General features: G+C 40.4%; 1 protein-coding gene across 3 annotated transcripts in view; it reads left to right on the top strand.

Moving 5' to 3' along the window:
• The first annotated feature begins 11438 nt into the window (after window positions 1-11438).
• The window catches only part of CADM2 (cell adhesion molecule 2), a 516061-nt gene continuing 501714 nt past the window's right edge, over window positions 11439-25785 (top strand). For 2 of the 3 annotated variants that reach the window (XM_048492993.1, XM_048492994.1), the window contains exon 1: window positions 11439-12061. In XM_048492993.1, coding sequence (XP_048348950.1) covers window positions 12001-12061 — 61 coding nt within the window. In that variant the 5' untranslated portion in view covers window positions 11439-12000. The remainder of the gene's footprint in view (window positions 12062-25785) is intronic. The other variant, XM_048492992.1, reaches the window with a different exon arrangement.

Below are 25785 nucleotides of genomic sequence, written 5' to 3'. Positions count from 1 at the left end.
TCTTTTAGGTCCCAGGAGCCTTTTACCCAGGCCTTTTAATTAAGGTGATTTTTTAAAAATTCTTTTTTAGTCTGAAAATGTCTTTTAAGCAGTCTGTGATCTGTTTTTATGGCCTATGTTTTTATGGCAGGCTGTCCCTGCCCAATGCTAGATTTTAATTAATAACTTCTAATGCTTTTTTTTTGTTTTTATGTAGTAATCAGTCATGAACAGGTTCCTGGAGAGGTGACATACAATTTTTAAAATAAATAATAAAGAATCGCCCTATCAAGGATCAGCTATCAAGTTTGTGTTCAGCAATGGAACCCCTGTGCAATAGCTGCCTTAGTAGTAGATGATGAGTTATGTTTTCTGTTTTTCTGGCTTACTCAGAATTATATACAGGTCATGTCTTTCTAGTAATTGCTTTGCATCAGGAATTTGCAAATGAATACGACATAAAGTTTTAAAGCTCATTTTATATTTAAATATGTTGTATCCATGAAACAACAGGAAGCCCAATTCAGATGTGAGGCAAAACAGCATTTGGTACCAGTGATGGGCCACGCCAGCATATTTGCTTACCCTGTTGGTATGTGACATTTATGCTGGTGAGGAGGGCAAACAAGGAGGCTGACAGGCACTACAGAGCTGTATGACGCCTACTGGGCTTTCAAGCTGGGAATGCCTTCGTTGTGGGCCTCTGACTTACACCACCCAAAAAGGTGGCATAAGTCTGTTTTCTTTCAGGTGGCTGGGGGGTTCCTGGTTTTTGTTGCTCCATGTACCACCTGGAAGTCCTCTGGAGGCAGAGTGGTGGTGAGGGATCATCGCTGTCCTTGGCTACTGCAGTCCTCTGCATTGGATTACAAGACAACCCCTCCCCCCGGTGCAAAAAAATGATGCTACAGAACTGATCTTCAATAAGGTATCTATATATATTCATAGGGTAGTATATTTACCTAAGTTAGGAAGTCACATTTGCAGAAACAATGGTAAAATCAAAAGATTGGGGTAAATGTTGACTGATAACTAACAGAAAAGAAATAAAGTTCTGTGGTGAATATTTGCCATTTTGTACTTGATGACTTCTCTAAAGAAGTAAAGTAATAAGTAAAGGAAAGTAAGAGTAAAGAAAAGAGATGCAACTTGCTGGAATGAGATTTTCAGATACATAATTTATTATTTCCCTATGTGTAATAATCAGCAGTGATGACAATAGAAAATAAAATAGATACATTAAGCAGTGTTCAAGAAAGGCAGACTTCTATATTGAAGGTATATGTTGAAATTGCTCATTTCTCTGCAACTTAAAAGTTACAGTGGACAGAGAAAAAGAAAAGTGGAATATACAGACTTTCATCTACACAGTGAGTGGTGAGTGCTGGGAGAAAGTAAAGTTAACTGGCTTTTCCTCCATCTAGAGTGTTACAAATTATTTACAAGCATCATTCAGAGTGAAGAGAAAGGCCTAAACATAGAAAAAGAAGAGAGGGGTATCACTTTCTCTATATTAATCCCATCCTTACCTGCCTTTTGAAGTTGAGCTTTTACAGATGGTTCAGAGTGTTATTCCAATAGACAGCTCGTCCAGAATGGGGTTTTTTTGTTCCTAAGGGCTATTTTTCTTTAAGTTCAGTAATACAACTGGCTAAGCCTTAACTAATTTTTTTAAATGTAGGACATAACAATTTCCCATCTGAGTGGGTTTGTTGAATGGACCCAGCATGTCTATGCCCATGGGCTCCCAAGTTGCTCTAAGGATGGGTGGAATTTGCAGCTCAACTTTTTCATAGTCCTTGAGCTTGTCCACTTACTGTCAAATAAGCCCTTCGGGGATGGGGCGGTATAAAAGCCTACGAAATAAATAAATAAATAAATAAATAAATGATATAGGAATGGCAGAAATGTTTAATTTAATGTGTCTCCACCTGGCCAAGTGAAGTTTTGGGCTATCTTCTCTTTGGTCATATTCAGCCCCAAATGTCCACCTAGCACAATCTAATGTATTGGATTCTGAAGCCTGTGTGCTTTCAACACTAGCAGCTGGTGCTTTCTGGGGGAAAGTCTCTATACTTACCTTTGACCACAAATCTGAAATGCTGCTGCTTTGACATCTCCTGGGGCTCTTTTGCCTTGGTCCAACTTTTCTCTATCTCCACTCTTCTTCCTGATGTCTTTGGCACTCAGGATAAGGGATAAAAATTTGGATACTGCCTGGCCACCTTGAGGTCACACCTCTCTGTTCTCCCTTGGCCCCATTCAAAGCAGCAGAGTCCTTTCTTGGAAAAAGAAGCTTCTTATGTGTTGTATCTTAGGTGAATAAGGAGGGGTTGGTAGTGCTTTGTCATTTTTATGACTGACTCATGACATTTCCTATCTCCCCTTCCATCCCTGCCTCTCGGGGGCACACTTCTGCATCAACTTTTCCTGCATCAGTAGCTTCTATCTCTTTTGCCTGACAGGTCAGGAAGTATCTATCTCACTGCCTGCTTCCAGTAACATGTTCTGAGTTACCTGCTTTCTGGTGATTGTCCCCATTAGGACAGGCTGCAAATGCATGTCTGTCTTGATTGTGAACTTGGCTGTAGATCATGCCATCGCTAAAGACTGTTTGGCCCTTGTAGACTATTTACACTCTGTCTCTGTAGAGTTTAACTGCTGGGCTGTCAAAAGGCTGCACCAAAACATACTTATTTAGCACAATCTGCCCATGGCTAATCAGTCTGACATCAACAGAAGACATCTGGGAATTTAAGTCATAAACTGCAGATGCCTGCTTTTCCCCTCTTGGGCATTCTCTTTCCTTGTCTCAGCTTCATCTTTCCACCTTGTATCATATTCATACTGGGGTTTCCTGTTTTTTTTTTCCTAGACGGGCAGAAGATAATTTCTTATGTAATGCTTGTCAGGACTACTGTTGAAACATCACTGGGAATTTGGGTCCTTCTTTACTAGCTTTGGAATCTGTTGAAAGATTTCATAGCCTCCCTGGGTTCTGCAGGAAGTGCAAGATGCTGAATGTCACCTATATATTGATGACAACCCAGTCCAAATCTCCAGATGACCTCACCCAGTGGTTTCATGTAGCTGTTGAAAAATTTAACATTTCACTCTTATAATCTCACCTGCCATCAAAGTCTGGAACTGTTCTTCTCCAGCTCGATTGTATATACCAAAAGGGGAAAATATTCCTAACTTGTTTACCTGCCTTCCCATTTTCCAGTGTGAAGGTGATGGAAGAAGTAGTACAAAGATGCCTTGTGAAAGGCCTCTTGGTGAGAGCTCTCTGCTTCTCTGGGAACACTATAATAGACATTTCCTCATGTCTTAGTACCTTTGTCAATACTTTTTCAATAAACCTTTAATGACTTGTATTAATAAACAGGAAAAATATAAAAAGGTTAAAAGAGTAAGAACTATATATTACATAATTAGATTAAGATTGCTTGTTAACAACCAATTTAAGAAACCTTGCAGTCTGTTCTAAGATGGCTCCAGAGCTGTTAATAAATATACAGTCTTTTGTTGGTCAGTCCAGTTATCTGTGCTGCTCAAATAGGATGATAATAGCAATGATCTTGCCTCTGCATAGAGGGGGCAGATTCTTCACAGGTCCACAGATTCTTCACAATGCATCTCACAAATGCAGTCTTTCACGATGTGGTACTTTTTAACCCTTCCCTGTCTTAAAGAAAAGAGCAGGATATTACATCTGGCTAAAGAGAAGGCCTGGCGAACTTTGGGCTCAGAAAGGATAGATATTCAGTCATGCCGGGACCATGTGGGATACTTAGGAAAAGGGGGGAGCAGAATTTATGGAACTGGACAAGCAGGCTTTGACATTTGGACTCATACAACCTGACCCTGATGCGTTTAAGAATTTCATTTGGTGATAACGTGGCCAACGTATCAGGCGATAGGTCAAGAGCACAGAGCTTTGCCTCAATATAGGCACATGTCTTAGTATAGATATCAGATGCTCCAAAAGTTACAGGGTTATCATGTCAGCTTTCAAGGTGCTGGGGGCCAAGGAAGGAAGACACTGTGGATATCACTGTGGATATCAATACCAGGTGTGAAGGACAGTTTAATATTAGGAATATATTATCGTCCCCCTGACCAAAGTGCACAAGAGGATTCTGAGATGGAAAAAGAAATTAGAGAGGCCAATAAAAACAAAAATGTAGTGGTAATGGGTGATTTTAACTATCCCCATATAAACTGGAAAAATGCATGTTCAGGTCATAGTAAGGAGAGAGCATTCCTGGATATGCTAGATGACTGTGGCTTAGAGCAGACGGTTGTGGAACCAACCAGGGGAGAGGTGATCCTAGATCTAATTCTATGTGGAACCCAGGACCTGGTGCAGGAAATCAGTGTTGTTGAGCCGATAGGGAACAGCGACCACAATGCTGTCAGATTCAGCATCTCTGCGTGCGAACAAGTGGCAACTACTAACTGTAGTTAAGCATTCGCCTTCTTGTGAAAGGGAAATTTCTCAAAGATGAGGGGGATAGTGCGCAGGAAGCTGTGGAAAATCAAGAGAGTCAAAACTGTCCAGGATGCTTGGAGGTTATTTAAAAACACAGTAATAAAAGCTCAGCTGGAATGTTTATGCAGGTTAGGAAAGGCAGCACCCAGTCCTATAGAAAGCCACCATGGTTAACAAGAGAGGTTGAGGAAATTATCAGAAAAAAGAAAATGTCTTTTAGAAAATGGAAGTCCAGTTTGACTGATTAAGAATATGAGAGGGAACACAAATGGTGGCAAAAGAGAAGCAAGTTAGCTGTAAGGGAGGCAAAAAAGGATTATGAGGAACGTGCATACTGTAAACATCAAGACCAGCAACAAAACAGTTCTACAAGTACATCAAAAGCAGGAAGCCAGCAAGGGTGCCAGTAGGTCTCATAGGATGACAAAGGAACAAAGGGTGTGCTAAAAGATGACAGGGAGATTGCAGAGAAGCTGAATGAATTCTTTGCATCTGTCTTCACCCAAGAGGAGGTGAGGAACATTCCTGCACCTGAACCAAGCTTCTTAGGAGGTGAATCTGAGGAACTAGCGAAGATAGTGGTAGACAAGGAAGAAGTTCTGGCAGCCATTGATAAACTAAATGCTACCAAATCCCCTGGCCCAGATTGCATTCACCCAAGAGTTCTTAAAGAGCTCAAGCATGAAATTGCTGATGTTCTCACTTTAATATGCAACTTATCCCTGAAATCAGGCTCTATCCCTGAAGACTGGAAGATGGCCAATGTCACACCGATCTTTAAGAAAGGATCTAGGGGGGACTCGGGAAATTACACGCCAGTCAGTTTGACATCTGTTCCTGGTAAATTTGTAGAATCTATCATTAAAGATAAAATTATAAAACATGTAGAAAAGCAAGACCTGCTGAGGAAGAGTCAGCATGGCTTTTGCAGAGGCAAATCCTGTCTTACAAACTTACTAGAGTTCTTTGAGGGTGTAAACAGGCATGTGGATAAGGGGGAACCAGTGGACATTGTCTACTTGGATTTCCAAAAGGCTTTTGACAAAGTTTCTCACCAGAGACTGTTGAGAAAACTCAGCAATCAAGGAATAAGAGGGGAAGTCCTCCTATGGATTAAAAACTGGTTGAGGAACAGGAAGCAAAGAGTGGGTGTGAATGGGAAGTTCTCACAATGGAGAGATGTAAGGAGTGGTGTCCCCCAAGGATCCGTTTTGGGACCAGTGCTCTTTAACCTATTCATAAATGACCTGGAAGTAGGGGTGGGTAGCGTGGTGGCCAAGTTTGCAGATGATACCAAATTATGTAGTGTGGTGAGAACTGTGCGATCAAGTAAGAGCTCCAAGCTGACCTCGAGCAACCAGCAGTGGGCTAAGAAACGGCAAATGTAGTCTCAACGTAGGGCAAAATGTAAAGTGATGCACATAGGGGCAAAAAATCCAAACTTCACATACACGCTACAGGGGTCAGTGCTATCAGTCGCAGATCAGGAAAGGGATTTGGGCGTCTTAGTTGATAGTTCCATGGGAATGTCAACTCAATGCATGGCAGCTGTGAAAAAAAGGCAAACCCCATGTGCTGGGGATCATTAGGGAAAGGAATCTGAGAATAAAACTGCAAAGATTGCTGTCTTTCTTTATATAAAGCAGAAAAAAGGGAAGTGACCGCACTAGGAGTACTGTGTTGAGTTCTGATCGCCACATCTCAAAAAGGATATTGAAAAGATAGAAAAAGTGCAGAGAAGGGCAACGAGTATGATTGAGGGACTGGAGCACCTTCCTTATGAGGAGAGGCTGCAGCGTTTGGGACTCTAGTTTGGAGAGGAGACGTCTGAGGGGGAATATGATTGAAGTCTATAAAATTATGCATGGGGTAGAAAATGTTGACAGAGAGAAATTTTTCTCTCTTTTTCACAATACTAGAACCAGGGGGCATACACTGAAAATGCTGGGGGGAAGAATTAGGACTAATAAAAGGAAACACTTCTTCACGCAACGTGTGATTGGTGTTTGGAATATGCTGCCACAGGAGGTGGTGATTGCCACTAACCTGGATAGCTTTAAAAGGGGCTTGGACAGATTTATGGAGGAGAAGTTGATCTATGGCTACCAATCTTGATCCTCTTTGATTTGAGATTGCAAATGCCTTAGCAGACCAGGTGATCGGGAGCAACAGCTGCAGAAGGCCATTGCTTTCACATCCTGCATGTGAGCTCCCAAAGTCACCTGGTGGGCCACTGCGAGTAGCAGAGAGCTGGACTAGATGGACTCTGGTCTGATCCAGCTGGCTTGTTCTTATGTTCTTATTAAGACCTCATAGAATGTTTAGTGAGACCATCCTGCCACCAATGTCATTGATGCCCATCGCTGCGTTGATAGCTATATTGTGAGAGAAAAGAATTATGGATCAGCCTTTCCTCCTTGTTTGGAGAAGTTTGGAGGCCCCAAGGGAGAGATCCTAATTTTTCTCCCAGTAGGGTCTAAATTATAAAAATAAGCTTGGGAAGGGGGAACTTGCCTTTCATTCAGCATAAGCATCACAATGAAGATCTTGGATCAGGAAATTTTTTTCAAACGCTACTCTGATTTTCTGATTACTAATAGAGGTATTTCCAAAAAAGCTTTCAAGGGAATATCTAAGCATTTTAAAATAAAGAGTGATCTGTAAGAACTACCTTTAGCAAGTGGACAATGTGCAAGAATTGGCTTAAGGCCCGGGGGGGGGGGGAGTCCATTGTTGAGACAAAGCACATAGCTAAAGAAAGCAACATTAATTCATCTCCCAAAATAGCCACAGAACCCCACAAAAATAAGATGAGAACCAGACAACAGTTAGATAATGGGAAAGACAAGCAACCTCTCATTAATGCAACGTTTAGAACAAACCTAAGCCAATCCTTGGATCCCCTGTATCTACGAGCCACAGAGGTACTAAATGGCAAGAATGCCAATAGCAAAGAAAATCATGCTAGGTGAAAGATTACAGTGGGTTGTATATTTCGGTGAAAAGTGTCTTCTTGAAAGCACTAGTGTAACTGTCAGAGCTTGCATGATATGGTTGAACTCAATATGAAGGCCACAGAGATGAACCAGATTTCTTGCCTAAAAAGAATGTCACCCACTGTGCTACTTGTGTATGAAAACATACATGACTGGATGGATTAAGTATTGCAGGAAATACTTGATGTGAACACTGAAATGCTGCCTAGAAACCAAGGCTGCTGTTAAGGTCACAATAACTACTGTAGAAGTTTTCAGCATCAAATGGACAGAAAATTTTGCCAGGGTGGGTATCTGTAAAAAAATTAAAAAGATAGCTTTCTTTAAAAAATTTTTTATTAGATTGTTATGATTTATTATTTTATTGTTATTTAACTGTGTAATCCCACTTTGTATTGGGCTTTTGGTGAGGCTGGCCACAGAATAGCTGCCCCCTTGTGAGGCCGTGCCATGGTTTTGTCATCTCTGGCAGTGCCCCCGCTGGTTTCATCTTTTGCCGCTGCCAGCCCCTCCCAGCCTTAAGGCTGGCCTTAAGACTGGGTGCCACCAATATGGGTAGTCTGTTATTATTGGAATTGATGCTGCATATTTAAATGTTTTTAGATGTTTTAAGTAATTTATTGGTTTTTATTGTATTGTGAACCGCCTAGAGCCCTTTGGGAATGAGGCGGTCTACAAAATCAAATAAATAAATAATGTTTAGTGTGGACAGTAGACTGGCATGTTACATTGTTTTTATAATTCTGTAATCCATCTTCTTAACAAGAAAAGTGATAAATGAAGTATATGAATAAATAAAATGTGAGAAGATACTAACAACTTTCTGATCTAGTTAGTACTGAGATAAATAGTAAGTACATTTGGTCTCTGAGAATCTAGGTATGTGACATTCTTTGGAGGACTGATATACAATCCCCTTTTTCCAGTCAAACCTCTTCCTCCTCCTCCTTGACCTCTTCCCTCTCTCATAAACAGAGTCCTATCCCATCCCCCTAGCTAAAGAGGTTCACTTTTGTCAACCTCTCATGCTAATCTCCAAATCATGAACACTGAATGAAGAAATATCATTGTCATAACGTTGCAATGGAATACTGAGCCTGTTACTGCAGTATCAAAAAACATTTTAATGCTAAAATCTGAACAATGGGTACCAATTGTGATTTTTAAAAAAATTAGCTCCAATTTTAATGCCATGACCAGGAAATTGATGCCTACTTTCTCACCCTAAATACGTAGAATTCACAAATCACATTTGAATCAGAGTTGCCATACAGTTTGGTTCTACTTGACTGTTCATGTCACATTCTTCCCACTTCATGGCAATACAAGACCAGAAATACGTACATTATTGTCCAGTCTAACCTACACAGTATTTTGAATGTTTTCAGGCAGAGATAACTTAGACATGTGCACAAGATGCAAGATACATAAATATACAAAGGCATGTTTTATGTGAGATTGGAAATGCTAAGATATCCAGAGGTTAAGTTTACACACAAGCCAAATACAAGGGCATTTATAAATGTGACAAGAAACAGCGACATCAATAAGTGGGAGACTTTGGCAACTAGTAAGAGTATCTGGCAGCACAAAGTCAAGTTTGGCATATAACTCTATGGTGATAGATGATTACTACAGCATCACAATAAAAAAGTGCAAGATGTAATGCTTGCAGCAGGTTCTCTGTTGATCCAGAACTGGCTTCTTTAGTTCTACAGAAAATATTATTTAAATTAATTCAGATCTTCAAAAAAGATGTCTTTAAAAGATTATGGCGACAATGTTGTGACTTCATTGTTCCATCTGAAATCATTATAGTAATTCCTATTAACAATCTGGCCCCCTAAAACTGGAACAACCCAGAGTCTCTTTCAATTGTATTATACGGTACAAGCACACTGTGAAGCTACTTTAAAACTATCTATATGTGGTCACATCCCAGTTCTCATTCATGACAGCTAGTGATCCTGCATGCAGATCTGCATCACTATTTACATTAAAAGACACATTTCCAATAAAGATCAGATGAACATAACTATATGGAAGGAATTTTTATCCAAACATGTGTTTAAGTTGGCACTGTACATTGAAGCCTGCTTAGATGCGTAGCTCTTTCAGTATCTAATGGACCATGTATCTATTGTCAGGCTTTTAGGGGAGAAAAGATTTCAGTTTGGATTATGTTGTTCTGTTCTGGACAAAAAACCTAGTGATAATTTTACAGTGTCAGTGCAATAGAGGTAGGTGTCCTGATCAAAATACTATAATTCCACTATAATTGAAACTGAGCGCATTTTAAAATTATATTTATCTGCTACTCTGGACAGTGCGGGTCCACAAAGCTATCTAGACACTATCACTTCCAATGAATAATTACACTCTACTTAGTCAAGACTTTTGAAATTGGATGATCTACATATTATTAAAAATGATCATTTACAAAGATGAGCTTTCCTATGAAAATGTTTGTGAGGTGGAAAACTAGTAGAGATTCCAAAGAATTTGTTGAGCTATTGAAAACTTCCTTGAGCTAGAATGTTGGAATATGACCACAGACTCACGTTCATGACCTAACTCAGGTAGTCTTCCTAAGCAGTTCTGCTCAGAAGCAAGTTGCATTTTATTCAGTAAGGCTTACCTGCAGCAAAGCAAAATTCATTGGATAACTATTCCTTATTACTTAACCTACCCTATCTTATGATTGAGAGGAAGAAACATGTGCACTGACTCATGATTACCAGAGAAAGGATGAGCTAAAAATGATAACTTATGTTTTGATTTTGGAGGAATCATTATGTGAACCTAAAACCTCAATAAATGTCAACCAAAGGGAAGCTGGAGTGGACCCAGATTTTTTCAAAGATCAGTCTAACTCAAAATGGCATTAATTAGAGAAAGCTCACACATTGCCCCAAGAAAGTGTCACCCAAGAGTGGGCTTTTGAGCTTTCCCCAGTGTTCTCACAATTGTTAAGGTTGCTCTTTCTTTTGTCCATAATAGTAGAATGTAAGCAACAAAACAACATTTTAGCATTTGGGGATGCTCCCTAAGATTTCCACTAAGAGTTGAGACAGCAGCAGAATCTGAGATGGTGGAAGAAGATCCAAAGGAGGGACCCATACCCCCAGTCCAGGAGGTCCTAGATCTCTTAGGCTGCAATGGGTTCCATTGGCACGATGCGCAGTTCTATTTGGTTTTAACGGTTATTCCACACGTGCCTATTGTTAGCATCTGGTCATCTGTCACTCTTTCTTCCCTGTCTTTGGATCCCTAGAACAGATTGGGCGACAGTTGTATCTACTCCTCAGTTTGACTTTAGACTCATTTCTCCGTCTCCTCTTGGAACGAAGCAAATTATCCCTTTAAGAATCTGTTGCTGTTGTTGGCTGCGCTGTGACCCATTTTCCGGAGCGCGCGCTCTTTCTTTCTGCTTCTCAATAGCGTGCAAATGGCAGAGATTCAGACCGCTCTTCCTCGCGCCAAACCCGTCAAGTTAAAAACGCGGCCACTTTCAGGACTGCCTTTGGACAGCGACTTCTCTTAACGGCGCCTTCCCGCCCCCATCTTCCACTGGCTGGTAAGAAACTCAGAGTCGCATTCCTCATAGGCTAACCTGAACGCCAGTCCAAAGTTGTTGGCAAAAGAGGGAGAGGAGTGTAAACCATAAATCTCCTTCAAACGCTGCAAGTCCCGCCCATCCCTCACTCATCGTCTTTCCTCTAGGAACTGTGCTGGCCACTGACAGGCTGAAAGTGCAGAACGCACCCCTGCCCATTGGAGCTCTGCGGCTATCCTGCTCACGTCCACAGCACTTGAGGGAGGGAGGCAGAGCAAAGCGTGGCTGTGAGGGCGGAATGCCTAAATTCCAAGCAGGAGGCGTGGCCTGACAATTTAGGAGGCGTGGCTATGCAGAGCGTGGCTTGGGAAGGGGCGGAGCCCGGCAGTGGAGAGGAGGGGGAGCAGAGAGGGAAGGGAGGAGGCGTGCGAGCCGCGATTGCCCTTGTGTCTCGAGCTGGGAAAGCTTCTCGTGTAGCGGAGTGCTCTCCCTGCTTGCGGAGGTGAGGGAGCGCGTGCGAAGCAGCAGGAAGGCGAGCGCCGCAGCTGCCCATCTGTTCCCTCCGTCCCCTGACCGACGCGGGCAGGGGGGAAGCGACCGCGCTCGTGCTTCAGGAGGGGGCGCTCCGTTCCTCGGCAGGCGGGAGGGGGGGCTCCTGCGTGCCCACGGTGCCCGCTCGTGGAAGGAAGGACGGAGCGGGGGGGGCGCATTAATTGGGAAAGGGAGGGGGAACCAGCAGCAGCTCGCCCCCGTTGCACACCCGCGCGACCCTGGTCCTCCTCTTCACCCCGCTGGATAGGCTGAGGGAGCCACTGCGGCGGCGGCGGAGGCGGCGGAGACGGCTCCTGCTGCGGGGAGGACGAGCCCGGAGAGAGGAGGAGGAAGAGGAGGCGAAGGAGGAACCAGCAGCGGCAGCTTCAGCAGCTGCGGGATTCTGTGCCTCGCTCCCGGCCGGCCCGAGGGAGACCCCCAGGATGCGGCTGAAACCGAGCATCGTCTTGCGCTTCTACAGCCTCTACGGGATCCTCATACAAGGTACCAGCCCCGCCTGCCCCTGCTCTTCTTCTTTGTCCCCCGCGCGCTCCCAACTTCGAGCGGGTGTGTGTGTTGGGGGGGGGGGTTCTGCGCGTGCGTGTGCGGAGGCTGAGGTGGGGTAGGTGGCGGGCCAGCGAGGCACCGCGTCCCCCTCCCCGCTGCCTGGCGAGACTCCCTCTCTTGACCTTATTCCCACTCCTGTCGCTTCCTCCGCTGGAGGCTTGCCCCCAACCTGCTCCTCATTTGTCTTCGTGTCCTGCGTCTCTCTTCTCCCTCAGCCCTTTCCTTCACGTCTGGATTCTCTAATCCTCTGCCTCTCCTTTATCTCCCCCGCTTTCCTATTGCATCTATCCATCAGCCTCCTCTTCCAGCAGCTTCACTTGTGCAGCGCTTTCCGTCCTCAAAGTGCTGCACAAACATTAATCCTCCTCTAGCCCGCTCTTAAACTCCTTCTCTTGTCCCTCTCTCCTTCCATAAAGCTTGCAGCCGTTCTTCAACTCCTGCTAACCTTCCCCTTCAGCCGCTCTTTTTCACCCCATCAAATATGCTTGTAAAGTGAGAGAGGGAATGGAGAAAGGCATCGTGTGCTCTGCCACATCCCAAGGGGCGGTGGGGGATGCTTTAAAGCTGAGCATCCATAAAGGAATTGTGCATGTACGGCTTACTGGCAGATGGAGACTTAAAGATCACCAAAGCTATCTTTCTGACCCCCACCCCCACTGCTTTATAACCCTCAATGTATTTTCACAGCCACTTTCCAGGCTCGATTTTCTTATGCACCTTTGGCAACTCTCCCTTTCATTAATACATCCCTTTCAAGTGGCATGCTAGAGTCGGAATGGGAGAAAATGTGGAAGCTACTATCGCTATGCAAATGCATGGATGTGGGGATAAGTAGGGAGAGAAGCAAAGCAGCATCTTTTCAGCCCTCAAGATCTTCACCCTTGCTAAGCAGATTAAATGGTAACGTGTATTAAGGAGCAACAAGAGACTATGTTGTTTCTACGTTGTTTCTCCCTAGGAGAATGTGACTGTGGTGCTGGAATGTGCAATGAGGGTGATGGATATGTGTGTGTGCGTATGCGCGTGTATGTGTGTGGTGTCTTTATGGCTGCGGTGTTCGAGAATGAGTAGAGATATTTTGCTGCCCCTTTCTCCTTCCTTTTCCCACAGACAGGGGGAGAGATGTAGTGGCTAGATACCTAAATGTGTTGGAGTAAAGGACTCTTTTAGTGTTAATAATCATCTCCACAGCTTTTAGAGGCTCTAAATGAGGTCAGCAAGCACCAGCAACTTCTCCATGTTTTCCACAGGATGGCTCCCCCCCTCCCCACCACAGGCAGGATGGCCAGGGGCAAAGAATTGTCTGTGTCTTTCTGTATTTTGGGGTTCAGAAAGTGCTTAGTGACCTTGTGCTATTTTCTTACCTCTTATTCAGCAGCATTAGAAAGTTTATTGTATTTCATGCCTCTATGCACTTGCAGTATCATGAGGTGAGGTCTCCAGGGAAGGTAGTGGAAGCTTTTCCCACCCCCACCTCCAGAACCAGAAGTGAGCTTTTAAGTGATTCTGTATTTGCATACTGTATTTGCATGCAGCCTTCTGAGGAAGTTGTGTTTTAATAATGATGCTGAAAGAATGTGGATGTGATTTTTATTTGGTGATTGCAGTGATTTTATATAGCTGACTACTTGTTTGCCTTGCTAGTCTGTGTGAGCTTCTGGGAATGTCCTAGCATAAGGAGCTGCTGCATAATGTTATTTATTGGAGAATCTGGCAGGTGGCACATGCAGGGGTTGCTTTTTTCTCTTGTTGCATTTCCTTGTGAACTGTCAATTCTACAAGGAGGGGGGGCTCCCTTGCTTGGTTCCCACCATCAATAAAATCATGATTGCATTTAGTGATGGAAAACTTGATATTTTTAGTATACATTTTGATGCATTCGGTTACAATGTGTTCAAGAGCAAACTAACACATGAAAATGTTATATGTTTAGATATATGTATTTTTAAAACATAGTTCAGTGCCAGTGCCAGCAAAAACTGCACCACTGCAGGCAGCATCAGGTAAAAGAAAAATGCTGTGCAAGAAGCTGCATTTTGGTACTGCCTGCGTGGAGATAATCAAGCTGGGCCTTTCCTTATGGCATGGAGAATGTCCCTTCCTTTACTATGTTACCTGGTTCTTCCTGTATAATTTAAATTGTGGGTATGTTAAATTTGCCAGTTTTATTTCAGCAGCAGCTAATGAAAATAACAGTTCAGACTTTCAGTCTTCATAGCCTGGTCTTTCTCCCTTGTGGTTATAAATTAAGTGAATACTTGGGATATGTAAAAGATTGCGTAGAATGTCCTGTTTTGATTCTTCTTGTGCACAATGGCACAGAACAAAGTTGGAATAAGAAACAAATGTACGTTGATAGCCACAGTATAATATGCCTTGGAGCTGCATATTGTATTATCCTTTTTAATATTTCCATTATGTTTATTGCCTATTAATTTAATTTGTTACTAGTTTGGCATTACCAGACAGTGAATCCATCCAATACCCTAAACTATGGACAACATTATTCTTGTTTGGGAAATCTTGTCAACTTAATTCACTTTCTAAAATAGAAGCAAGTAAATCAGTTGAAAGTTCATTGAGTCCTGTTCTCTGAATGCCCCACCCGTTTATTTCCCAGAATAGCATTTAGGCAGAGAACTAATTCTTATACCCAAAATCAACATTTGCAGTTGATAACCAATTGAGAATATACAATTCTAAGTAGCCAGATCTGTTGAAATTTAAGGTCATACTCTTAAACGTTTTATCTAACATGTCTGTCCTATATACCTTACCTGGAGATTGCCATTGATGGAGTATGTTTCCAAGTAATTGTTCTTTGGACTGGGGATCTGAGTGTTCTTAAATGATTTTTTTTTCTAAATTGGTATACTGGTACAAAGTGAACTGGTACAAAGAAGTATAGTCCTGATTTTGATATAAAGATGCTATTCAGTGTTATCAAGTGGTATACATGAAATCACTCTGGATTATGTGAATGGCCTTTCTTAACCATAGACTGGTTAGAGGGAGGGGGGGTCAGTTCACTGCATGAGGAGTTAATGGCATTTTATACAAAAGCTCAAAATCTGTTGTCTATAAGCAACCTTTCAGTAAACTGTACAAGCACATAAAAATTAAATATGATTTAATGATATTGGAATGAAGGCTGTTAATATAAGATTTGGTTAATAGTAGAAGCAGTTTTCCCCCCTAGGTTTGAAAATGAGTATATAGATGGCGAACATCTTGCATCAAGTTGAAGTAAAAATAGAACTTTCTGAATATACAAGTGTGACCATATCCACAAATCTTAACTCTATCATCATGTAGTATAGAAACTTGTATCAATTTATCATGATGATGTTTCATGATTTTATTTGATGCATTTGCAAAGCTAAATACTTGAGATTGGTAGGTAACTTAATTTACTTTATAAAGTCTAAAACATTATCTTATACAATATAAAATCAGTGACAAAATATAAACTCAGTTACAAAAGCTTAACATGACTGCATGATGTATAGTATGAAATTGCAGAGATAAATATATTTTACTGTACTTCATGAGTATAGAAGTGTTAGAACTGTCCCAGAATTGTAGCTGCTGTAGCCCCCTGCTGTGTGATAATGCAAATGGCATCTAATGCTTTAATGTGCTGTGCTGTTGCAAAAATATTGGGTATCACTGCATTGGTTGCAAAACTGTTACACTAGATACTTGACTAGCAGCGAGCAAATATTTCAAAGCAATTTCTGTAGGATATTGAAAAAGTGTGATTGAAGTGAAAAATTACCTGATGACTAGCTGATGTTGGATTTGAGCTTGATTGTGACATGGTTTTTCAAAACATCTTGCTGATAAGTGGAAAATCAGTGATTTGTTTTTTTCTTAAAAGCTATAAACAACTAAGTTGACTGTAGTACAATAAATTAGACATGATGTCAAGCCACAAAATAACAGCATTGTGGTCATTCAACTTCAAATACTGTCTGTTAGTGATTCTATCATACCAATTTCAACTGATTACAGCATGAGCAAAATATGATAAAGACACAGTATAGCATCAATATTTTAATAGGTGAGACAATATTCACATACAGGTGTATACGTGCACCGTTTTATTGCTGTGTAAGCAGATACTGTAAAACCAACTGAGTTTTTATTAAAAAGATAACACCAGTTATTACGTTTTGTTTAAAATGTGCTTTGGCACTCCATACACTGAAAAATAACATCCTTAATGCTGGTGGTTTTACTTGTTATTTTCACAATTAAAGTGGCTTCTCTAGACTTCCAAATTTTGAAAATGTCAACAAACATTTTGTGAATATATTTTATAGTTTACATTGTTCATCCAAATTATTTATATTTGCTTGAAAGTAAAGTCCAGTTGATATCAAGGAAACATTACTTCAATCAACTATGCATACAATTCCAATTTTAATTCATAAAAGGTAAAAGTACTCCTCTGAGCAAGCATCAGGTCAATACTGACTCACAGGGTGAGATCACATCACAATGTTTACTAGGCAGACTCCAGGGTCACTTGCCATTGCCTTCTCCAGTCATCTACAATTTATTCCTAGCAAACTGAGTACTCATTTTCTGACTTCAGAAGAATGGAAGGATGAGTCAACCTTGAGCTGACTACCAGAACCTGACTTCAGTTGGGATTGAACTCAGGTCACGAGCAAAGCTTTTTATTTTTATTTTTACTGCGCTACTGATGCTTACCACTCTGAGCCATGGGGTTCCTTTTAATTACATAAAGGAATAATTAAATAAACATTGATAATTAGATAGGTTAGTATTTATTAAATACACAACTGACACAAATGCAGTGCTAAATTCACTAAAATGTGGATTGCACTTATTGTCATTTTTGGAAGTATGCAACTTAATGAGAAATGGTTTGGACAACTTTTTGTTCATTTATTCCTTTCTATGAATGTTGTAGTTGTTCTACTGTAAACATGAGGAGCAGTATCTGGATTTTTGCCTGTTTTTTCCCATACTGAACTTTCATCAGATGGAGTAAAATGTTACTGATGGAAATAAGAGTCATTCGGTTCAATGGAATTGTCTTGATTGAAATATGAAGATTTGCATATCAGGATAGTGACTTCTGTTTTTGAAGTTTAGTAGTGTTTTCAACTATAAATATCAGATTTTCAGCAACTGTCTAAGGATTTGTGAATGCTTAGCAAGGAGATTAGAAAATGGCAGAGAGATGGAAACAGCACTTTTATACCTTATTGTTCAGAAGATTATAGCAATAACTAGGAAATTGGCTACAGGTTCCACCATGTGATCATGTGGGTTTCCTTTTGAGGAAAAAGTAAGTCTGGAACTCCCTGAAGGAGTTGATTCTAACTGAAAATATAGTTCACTAAGTTTTAAATATCTTGCGAGTATGAAGGATATACATCAAGTTACGTGTTACTTATTTTTATTTTAAAATTATAACTTGTTTGATAAGGGTAATGTGATAAATAAGCAAGTATATTTAAACAAAAAACCATAGATGCATAAAAATGAGTTAGGATCCATGCTTGAGTTTTTTTATGGTCCTGGGACATGGAACTTACTAGAAGTTACTGATCGAAATGCTTCCCACATGCTGCTTAGCATCCTGGTGGCAGAACTAGCTAATCACCATGCTGTTTCTGGCTTTTCAGGTGTGTTCACAAGGGACTTTAGATGCAGTGAATATTAGTCCACTGGGCAAGACTTGTGTTTTTTTCTTCCCCCCCCCCCCCATTAAGTTCTGTTTGGGTGAAACCAAAATAGACCAACTTGTAATAGGAAGATACCACTTTTTTCTGTGCTTTTGTTTTCCACCAATCACTTCATTGGTTTTCCTTGGCCACTACAGGCAAGATATGATGGACAAAGACAGGGCTTCATTTGTTGCTTAATATTTATGCTCCAATTTCTTGAGGCTTTCAAAGAAAAACTTCAAACTAATAATGTGAAACCGAGTAGTTCTTTAAAAACTTCTGTTAATTTTGGCAACCTTAAACTAAATTCTAATTTTAAAGGGGTAAACACACGTTAATTGTAAGATGTAACCCTTGTAAACCACTAAATAATTTGGAAAACGGGCAGCCAAGCATGAGGCGGCCAAGGATGGCACTCCCACTTCCCAGCCCTGCTACCTCCAGAAAGCTTTCGGGGGGGGGGGGGAAACCCTCTGGCCACCTGAAAGCCTAAATGACAGTCTGAGGCCCTGGCTGTAGCGTTCCTGGCATGAAACCCCGGGTGGAAGCCAACTGCAGTCAGCTCCAATCCCTGGGAATGCCTTGACCTGCCCACCCCTGTGCCAGCAACCCACTTCGAGATTTTGCTGAGTTGAGGAGTGCCTGGCCACCAGTGCCTTTTCCCTCTCCACAGGCAGGGGTGTACCTTACGCTGGTGGAGGGGCCAAATGTACCGGCACAGCCCCACACTGTCTCCATTGGCCCATACACATATTTCCTTCAGTATTCAGGATTTTTAAGCATATCAAATCTTGCAGTGGCTTGATTGTACATATATACTGGTTCAAGCCACTTCACTCTGCTGTATAAATTACTAACTTTGGTGACTATTAAACAACATTCTTGGAAACTGGCAAAAAAAGAGAGAGTATTGTAAAATGTAGATGAATACATAACATCTTTCAGTGTCTGATATAGAACTGTAATCTAATCTGAGAGTCTCCTAAGTACATTTTGTCCACAGCACAGAGGTAAACCCTTTATTCAATTCAGATTACCTCAAATATAAAAAATAGCTGTATCCTGTATCAGAAGTGAATAAAACATATGAATGTTAAAAATATATCATGAAAAAAACAATTGCTTCAATTTATACATACTTTCTCATTTCTGAAGTTCATGAAGCTCAAATGATAGTTAATAAAAAGGAGCATGGACCTTTCCGAGAAAGATTCTGGTCAGAGAAATAGCATTTGCTTGTATTCAAAGATATATTATTTAATGAGGTGGAACAGCATCAAATCAAACAACATAGATAATTTTGTATGTTTATTATTTATAGTTCTTTTATTTATTATCATGTAGTTTCTATTTTCATTTTTACATTGTCGAATGTATTTTACAGGTTGAATATATTTTCAACCTGGTTACCTTGTACCTCACTCAAAATATATTTCAGTTTGATAACTATGGTAGTCTGTGGTAGCAAAAATGGAGTCTTGTGGCACTTTAAAGACAAATAGATTTATTGAAAAATACATGTTTGTGGGCATGAGCTACAAACATAAACATGGGAGGTTAGGTTTCAAGAAATAAGCCTTTGAATTACATGACTGCTTTTTATTTCCACGGAATATATATTTAATTTTTTAATGAAACAAGGTTCTAATGAAAGTCTGTATGGTGTAGTGTCATGCTAAGATATGGGAGACCCAGATTTGAATCCTTACTCTGCCATTCTCAGTATCACCTACTGACATTCTCAGTATCACCTACTGCACATGGTTATTGTGAGGATAAAATTGAGGAGAGATAAACATCTTTGGGTTCCCATTAGAGAAAAAGGCAAGATATAAATGAAACAAATAATCATTCATAATGTTAAATGGAAACAGTAAAATTGTATGTGTGACCATACATTAACTTCATATTTGTAATCTGCTTTGCTTGAGAATGTGTTCAGCACTTAATTTCCTCCAAATGTATTTTTAAAAGTGTTTTCAAGTTTTTAAATTTATTTTTCTCCTGGATGCTGAAGGGAGGATCCAAATTTCAGGTTTTGCACCTGTTAATTTACAAAGCAAGTTGCCTCTTCTGCTATTTAGGTGATTATGGTGGAAATATCAGAACCACCTACTGAGCTCACAAGTCTGCATGTAACTTACTTAGACCAATCAAAAGACTAATGCATCTGTTAGTCTTTACTTGAGACAGAATGATAACAAAGAATCCAAAGTAACGGTCTTTTCTGTAACAATCTTTCTCAATTAAGGGTATGCACTATGGAAGCAGCTTGGATGTTCCAACCCCAGCTACTTACCAATGAGGCATTTGTCTACAGAATCACAGAGATTCATTTAGTTTTGTCTTTGCTAGCCATAATTTCTCTGAATGTGTGTCATGTGATGGGAAAATGGGGAATAACACACCAGAGCTTAGAAGATGGGTGTAGTTATTTTGGCAGGGGAAGTAGTAATGATGGCCAAGTCCCAGTTACTGAAAGATGAAAGATTAATTCAAAATAAATGGGAATGCATTTTGTCACACATGTACATTGTTATCGGGGCCATGAGGGAAGAGGTTCAAAGTAAATTCAGATAATTAACATTTGGTTGATAGATTAGTTTCTGCTAACTTTTAATTAAAACATGTGATTAATGTCTATTCAGCAATTGTTTTAGTGACTTTTTCTTGTTTTGTTTTTTTCTGTTCATTTCCATTTCTCTTCATCTGCAGTGTTTATCCAGTCATATTTGTGAGCCTTAAGTCTGGTTTTACTTAACAAAGCTTTCTGTTCAGTAGCTTAAAAATGTCTGACAGCTCTTGGAAAATTTAAGACCAAGTTATCTAAGTGTCAGTTTCAGTAGATGTGTAGGGATAAATATTGGAACAAATGGAAAAATACCAAACTGACCTACGTTTGCTAGATTATCAGTTCAAGTGGACTTGTTTCTATTCCTGCCATGCAGTATGGCAAGAGACTGCTCTGATTATTCCCCAACTAGGCGAAGAGTGAACTAATGAAATGGAAGTAATAAGAAATCTGTGTTCTACATTAGATAACAAATTTATGCGTATTGCGTTTCAGAAATATTGCTTGTTGTTAGTCCTACTTTTTGAAAGCCTTAAAAAAAAATTGAACCCAGTCTTCTGACTAAATGACCATTGAGATACAGTTTTTATGAGCTGTTTAATAATAGCTGTAAATTGGTAGAACTGAACAGAGGTGTAATAATACTAAGTAAAAGAGTTATCATACATGGTATAGGGAGCTCTAGGGTATTTTTCTATCATTGATCAACCAAGTTAGTTGTAGATAGGCAATCTGTAATCCTGGGCAACAATTATAGGGAAGATAAAGGATTTAAATTGTCCAGAAGTCCCTTGTAGTTTCAGTTTACCTCTTTTGTACTGACAAGGTAAAAGGGAGGAGAGGAGTATAATGTAGGCCATTTTGGGTCTCTACTGGGGAGAACGGCTTGGATTTAAATGAAATAAATAAATATGGATTGAGACAATTGCTATTTTTCCATAACAATGTTACATACTTTAACATTATGGTGTTATCTTCCATGCACACATTCAAAACAACATATCCATGTACAGTCATTGCATGCGTATGTACATGTTTTAACTACAATTTGCTTTGGTAGCAATGCTTGTCTCCTGTGCTCCCATTCTGAAACACAATATGGAGATTCTGTTAGTAGAAAAACATGTACTTGACCTGAGACAAGAATGTCAGCACTGAAGATTTAATTAAAATACTACTACTACTACTACTACTACTACTACTACTACTACTAATAATAATAATAATAATAATAATAATAATAATAATAATCACTAGAGAACATGTATATTTTTCCATTTTATTCTGACACTAAACAAAAACATGTAGAACTTTTTGAACAACTTGCTTTCATATAAAAATGTTTAGTATATCTAAGTCTAATCTGCTTGGTCAAGCTCTCAAGTTCTTGGACCCTTTTATTTAAAATTCTTGGAGTTATTAGGTTAGGTCCTATGAATACAGTGGTGGTCAGGAATATGAATCTTTCTTTTGACCACCTCCCTAGCAACCTTGCCAGCTTTTAAAAAGTTGATGCTGGATGTTATGAACCATGTTTTCCATTTTCTTTTTCACCCTGACACACTTGTCCATGTGACCTCCACCAGATTTCAGGGAGGGAGGACATGGGTCCATTTAGCCTTCACAGTATCTTACACACTGAGATCTATCATCTAAAATTTGTATTGTTTGGTTTTAAAACAAACAGTACTTCAATGTGGCAACAAAAATAATGTGTCATTGATACCTAGTCTACATATGTTCTTTAGATCTGCTACAGAAATGTACTGCAGCTGACATTTTATATTAACTGTGATACTATAACCATTTTTTTAATTAGAGAAAATAAAAGGTATAAACTCAGTGTATATTCCTATTCATAGGTTCAGTACCAGTGTCTGATTCCATACTGACGTCTGTTCAACTTTGCTATCATTTTTTTCCAATTTGCTATTGGTTTTAAGTAGTTAAAATGAATATTGGGTGGGAGAAGATTCTATGAATAATCACAGAAGCATCAAATCAATTCTGAAGAGGTTTCTGGAAAACAAAGCAGATCTCCAGGATGGGGGTTTTTTGGAACCCGTAAAGCAGGTTGCAAATGTTAGCCCTGAATGAGAGGATTGCATGTCCTCTGAAGTAAAAACACTACAAGAATTCTGTGCAGTCTTAAGCATAGTTGCAGCTTGTTAAGATAACCTACTTAAATTTGCTTTAAAGAATGCAACTCCAATTAGAAGTGCACTATAAGTCTTTTCTTAATTTTTTAAAAAATTCTGTTCTAATAGGATTATGCAGAAGTGTTGAGAGGCTTTGGAATATATTGACTCCTAAAAGATAAGATATAAATATGTTAAATAAAATTCTCAGCAAGTGTCATTAGGCTCTTCCAACTGCAAAGATCTCCTATATGTATTGTCAATATATCCTTTCTGGACAATATTCATGCAATCCTGAACTATCTCAGATGAGTTACCCTGCCAGTAAAAATCTGTCCTGCTGAATATCTCCTGATGTTTGAAAAGTTGGCTATGTATTCAGGAAGGCTTTCAGCATTCAGGGGCAATTAGTCTGCTGCTGTTACTGTTGTTGATGTTCCAGTGACTATTTTAACTGATGTCTTGAATTTGAATTATTTAGCTTTAAGCTGGTTGCAGAGGCCAAAGTAGGTTAATGAAGATGGGAAATAATTTTTATATTGGATGAATAAATGTTACAGTTACTTTAGATGGCTGTAGAACATGACTTGAGACCATTAGTTATGGTCATATAGTGTTTCACTCCCTCTCTCTGTAGCATAATAAGTATATAAGACATAGAAACATAAGATGGTGCAAAATTGCAATGTAAAACCAAAGCAAAAATCATATATAGTATACATTTTAAGGTTAAAGGTGTAATAGTGGATACAATAGTGCTAGTGTAAATGTGGTATCTCTGTCAGAGAGCATAATGGAGGTTTGGGTGCTGTGTGGTTTCCGGGCTGTATGGCCGTGTTCTAGCAGCATTCTGTTCTGACGTTTCGCCTGCATCTGTGGCTGGCATCTCCAGAGGATCTGAATGGGGGGGGTGGGGGGGGGGGGGGGTGGGGGGGGGGGGGGGTGGGGGGGGGGGGGGGTGGGGGGGGGGGGGGGTGGGGGGGGGGGGGGGTGGGGGGGGGGGGGGGTGGGGGGGGGGGGGGGTGGGGGGGGGGGCGGGTGGGGGGGGGGGGGGGTGGGGGGGGGGGGGGGGGGGGGGGGGGGGGGGTGGGGGGGGGGGGGGGTGGGGGGGGGGGGGGGTTGTGGGGGGAGGGGGCGTGTTGGGGGTGGGGACGGCGTGGGGTGGGGGGGGTGGGGGGAGGGGGCGGGGGGCCGGGGGGGGGGTGGGGGTAGGGCGGGGGGGGGGGGGGGGGTCGGGGGGGGGTGGGGGGGGGGGGGTGGGGGGGGGGGGGGGGTGGGGGGGGTGGGGGGGGGGGGGGGGGGTGGGGGGGTCAGATCCTCTGGAGATGCCAGCCACAGATGCAGGCGAAACGTCAGAACAGAATGCTGCTAGAACACGGCCATACAGCCCGGAAACCACACAGCACCCAAGTGATTCCGGCCGTGAAAGCCTTCGACAATATAATGAAGGTTAATTGAGTATGTAGTGGTCTCTACCTTTTTGGTCTCTACAGTTTTATTGACAATATTTCATGTGAAAGCAAATACTAGATAATGAATATATGGACACTTTTTCTGTATTAGTAGATTCCATTCTAAAACCTCAGGCATTACTGGTTAATTTTAAAGGATAGATAGATAAATTACATGATTACCAAATTACATCCTAGTCAATATTTTTTTATCAAGATCTAGATATGAATTAGAGCATTCCTTGACTATGTCATCTCCCATTTTAAGAATTGTCTCTCTGAACCAAAAGTAGTTTTTGTTTGTTGTTTCTGAATTCTTTCCTTGTTTGATTTTTAAGTGATCAGGACACACACATTCATTTATTCAAAAATATCATGGAGCAAAGGTTCAGGGCTGGTTTTCATTGATGAAACTCTGGTAGTTCAAGAAGTTGTAATGAACTGCTTTTTCACAGCTTCATGATATAACTTGGAAAAGTGAACATATGGAGTTGGTTTATACCTTGTCATGTCATTTGTGCATTTTGCTTGCTCATACATGTGAAACTGTTTTATTGGTACATTCATGGCAGTATTGCGTATTCAGATTGGTCTCCCAGAGTTCAACTCTGGAGTAACAGTGATCAGGATGGGATCACTAGAAGTTGCTTCATGACTAGAAATGACAGATGACCTATTTTTGAAAAATTCAAAATGTGCAGTGGAATATTCCAGTCTAGGCCCATTTATTTCAGTGGACTGGAGTACGTCTCCTTATGATTGTATCTCCAGAACAAGCAACTCTGGACAAACCATATGTTATGACATTATCCTTCATCTATCTGTATTCTAGAGCTGTCTTGCCTCTCTATGAAACAAATTCCTGACAATTCTATCATACTGATGGCCCTTTGAACTGCTGTAGCAGAAGAATTTGAAATCATTGGTTTAAAAGTGATTAATTTATATTATGAAAATGGTGGCCAGAATTGTGGGCTGATAACCAGAAGTTGCAAAAAAGGTTGGGAAAAGTCTTGATAATTAATGTTTTTAAGCTGTAGATGTTGTGGGTTGGCAAAGTTATAATACTAGCCTAAGCAGAAGTCAATGGGCATAGAAAGGTATAACTACACTTGGAATGGCACTGTTGGGTGTTCTGTATTTTTACTCGCTTCATTTATAATTTGACTTTTTCATAGAAGGCACAATGTTGATACTTGTGTTAATACACTCTTTGCTTTCTACTAGAGCTGTGCTGAAATAAACTGTTTGCTAACTATAAGATTGGTGTTGAATAGCGCAGTATGTGTTTCAGAAATTAACTTTATCCTGTTTAAAAATAGTTTGGATGTAAAACTGATGAGCTTATGAATATACTTTGATAATTCAAACTATTGTGTGTTTTTCCATATAATATATAATAATACTGCCATGTACCTTTCAGTTGTGTTCCCATTTTCTCAAGAATTTATATTGGAAAGCCACTGTGTAGCTTCCAAAGCATATGAATTCTTTTAATGTAACATGGAGTATGACATCAGTGATGTAAAATTGATGTCTGAAGTAGCTATAAGCACCCATTCCTATGAATCCTACTAGTATAAAGTGTGTGCTTTAGAAGTTAATTGAAAACATCCCCTTAATGTCTGATAGTACTATTGTATTTTCTTCATTTCATCTACTAGTATCTTTCGACAGTTTTAATTTAAAACTAAAATTTGTGCCTCCATTCAATTTACTTGGAATTATATACTTCTGAGTTTTTTTAAAAAAAAGCAAGGGTAAGTTCATAAATGTATTATTTGATAACTTCTTA

This window comes from Sphaerodactylus townsendi, linkage group LG04 (genome assembly GCF_021028975.2).
Source record: "Sphaerodactylus townsendi isolate TG3544 linkage group LG04, MPM_Stown_v2.3, whole genome shotgun sequence".
Classification (NCBI taxonomy): domain Eukaryota; kingdom Metazoa; phylum Chordata; class Lepidosauria; order Squamata; family Sphaerodactylidae; genus Sphaerodactylus; species Sphaerodactylus townsendi.
The sequence above is the reverse complement of the archived record's forward strand: the minus strand, read 5'-3'. Positions and strand labels throughout refer to the sequence as shown.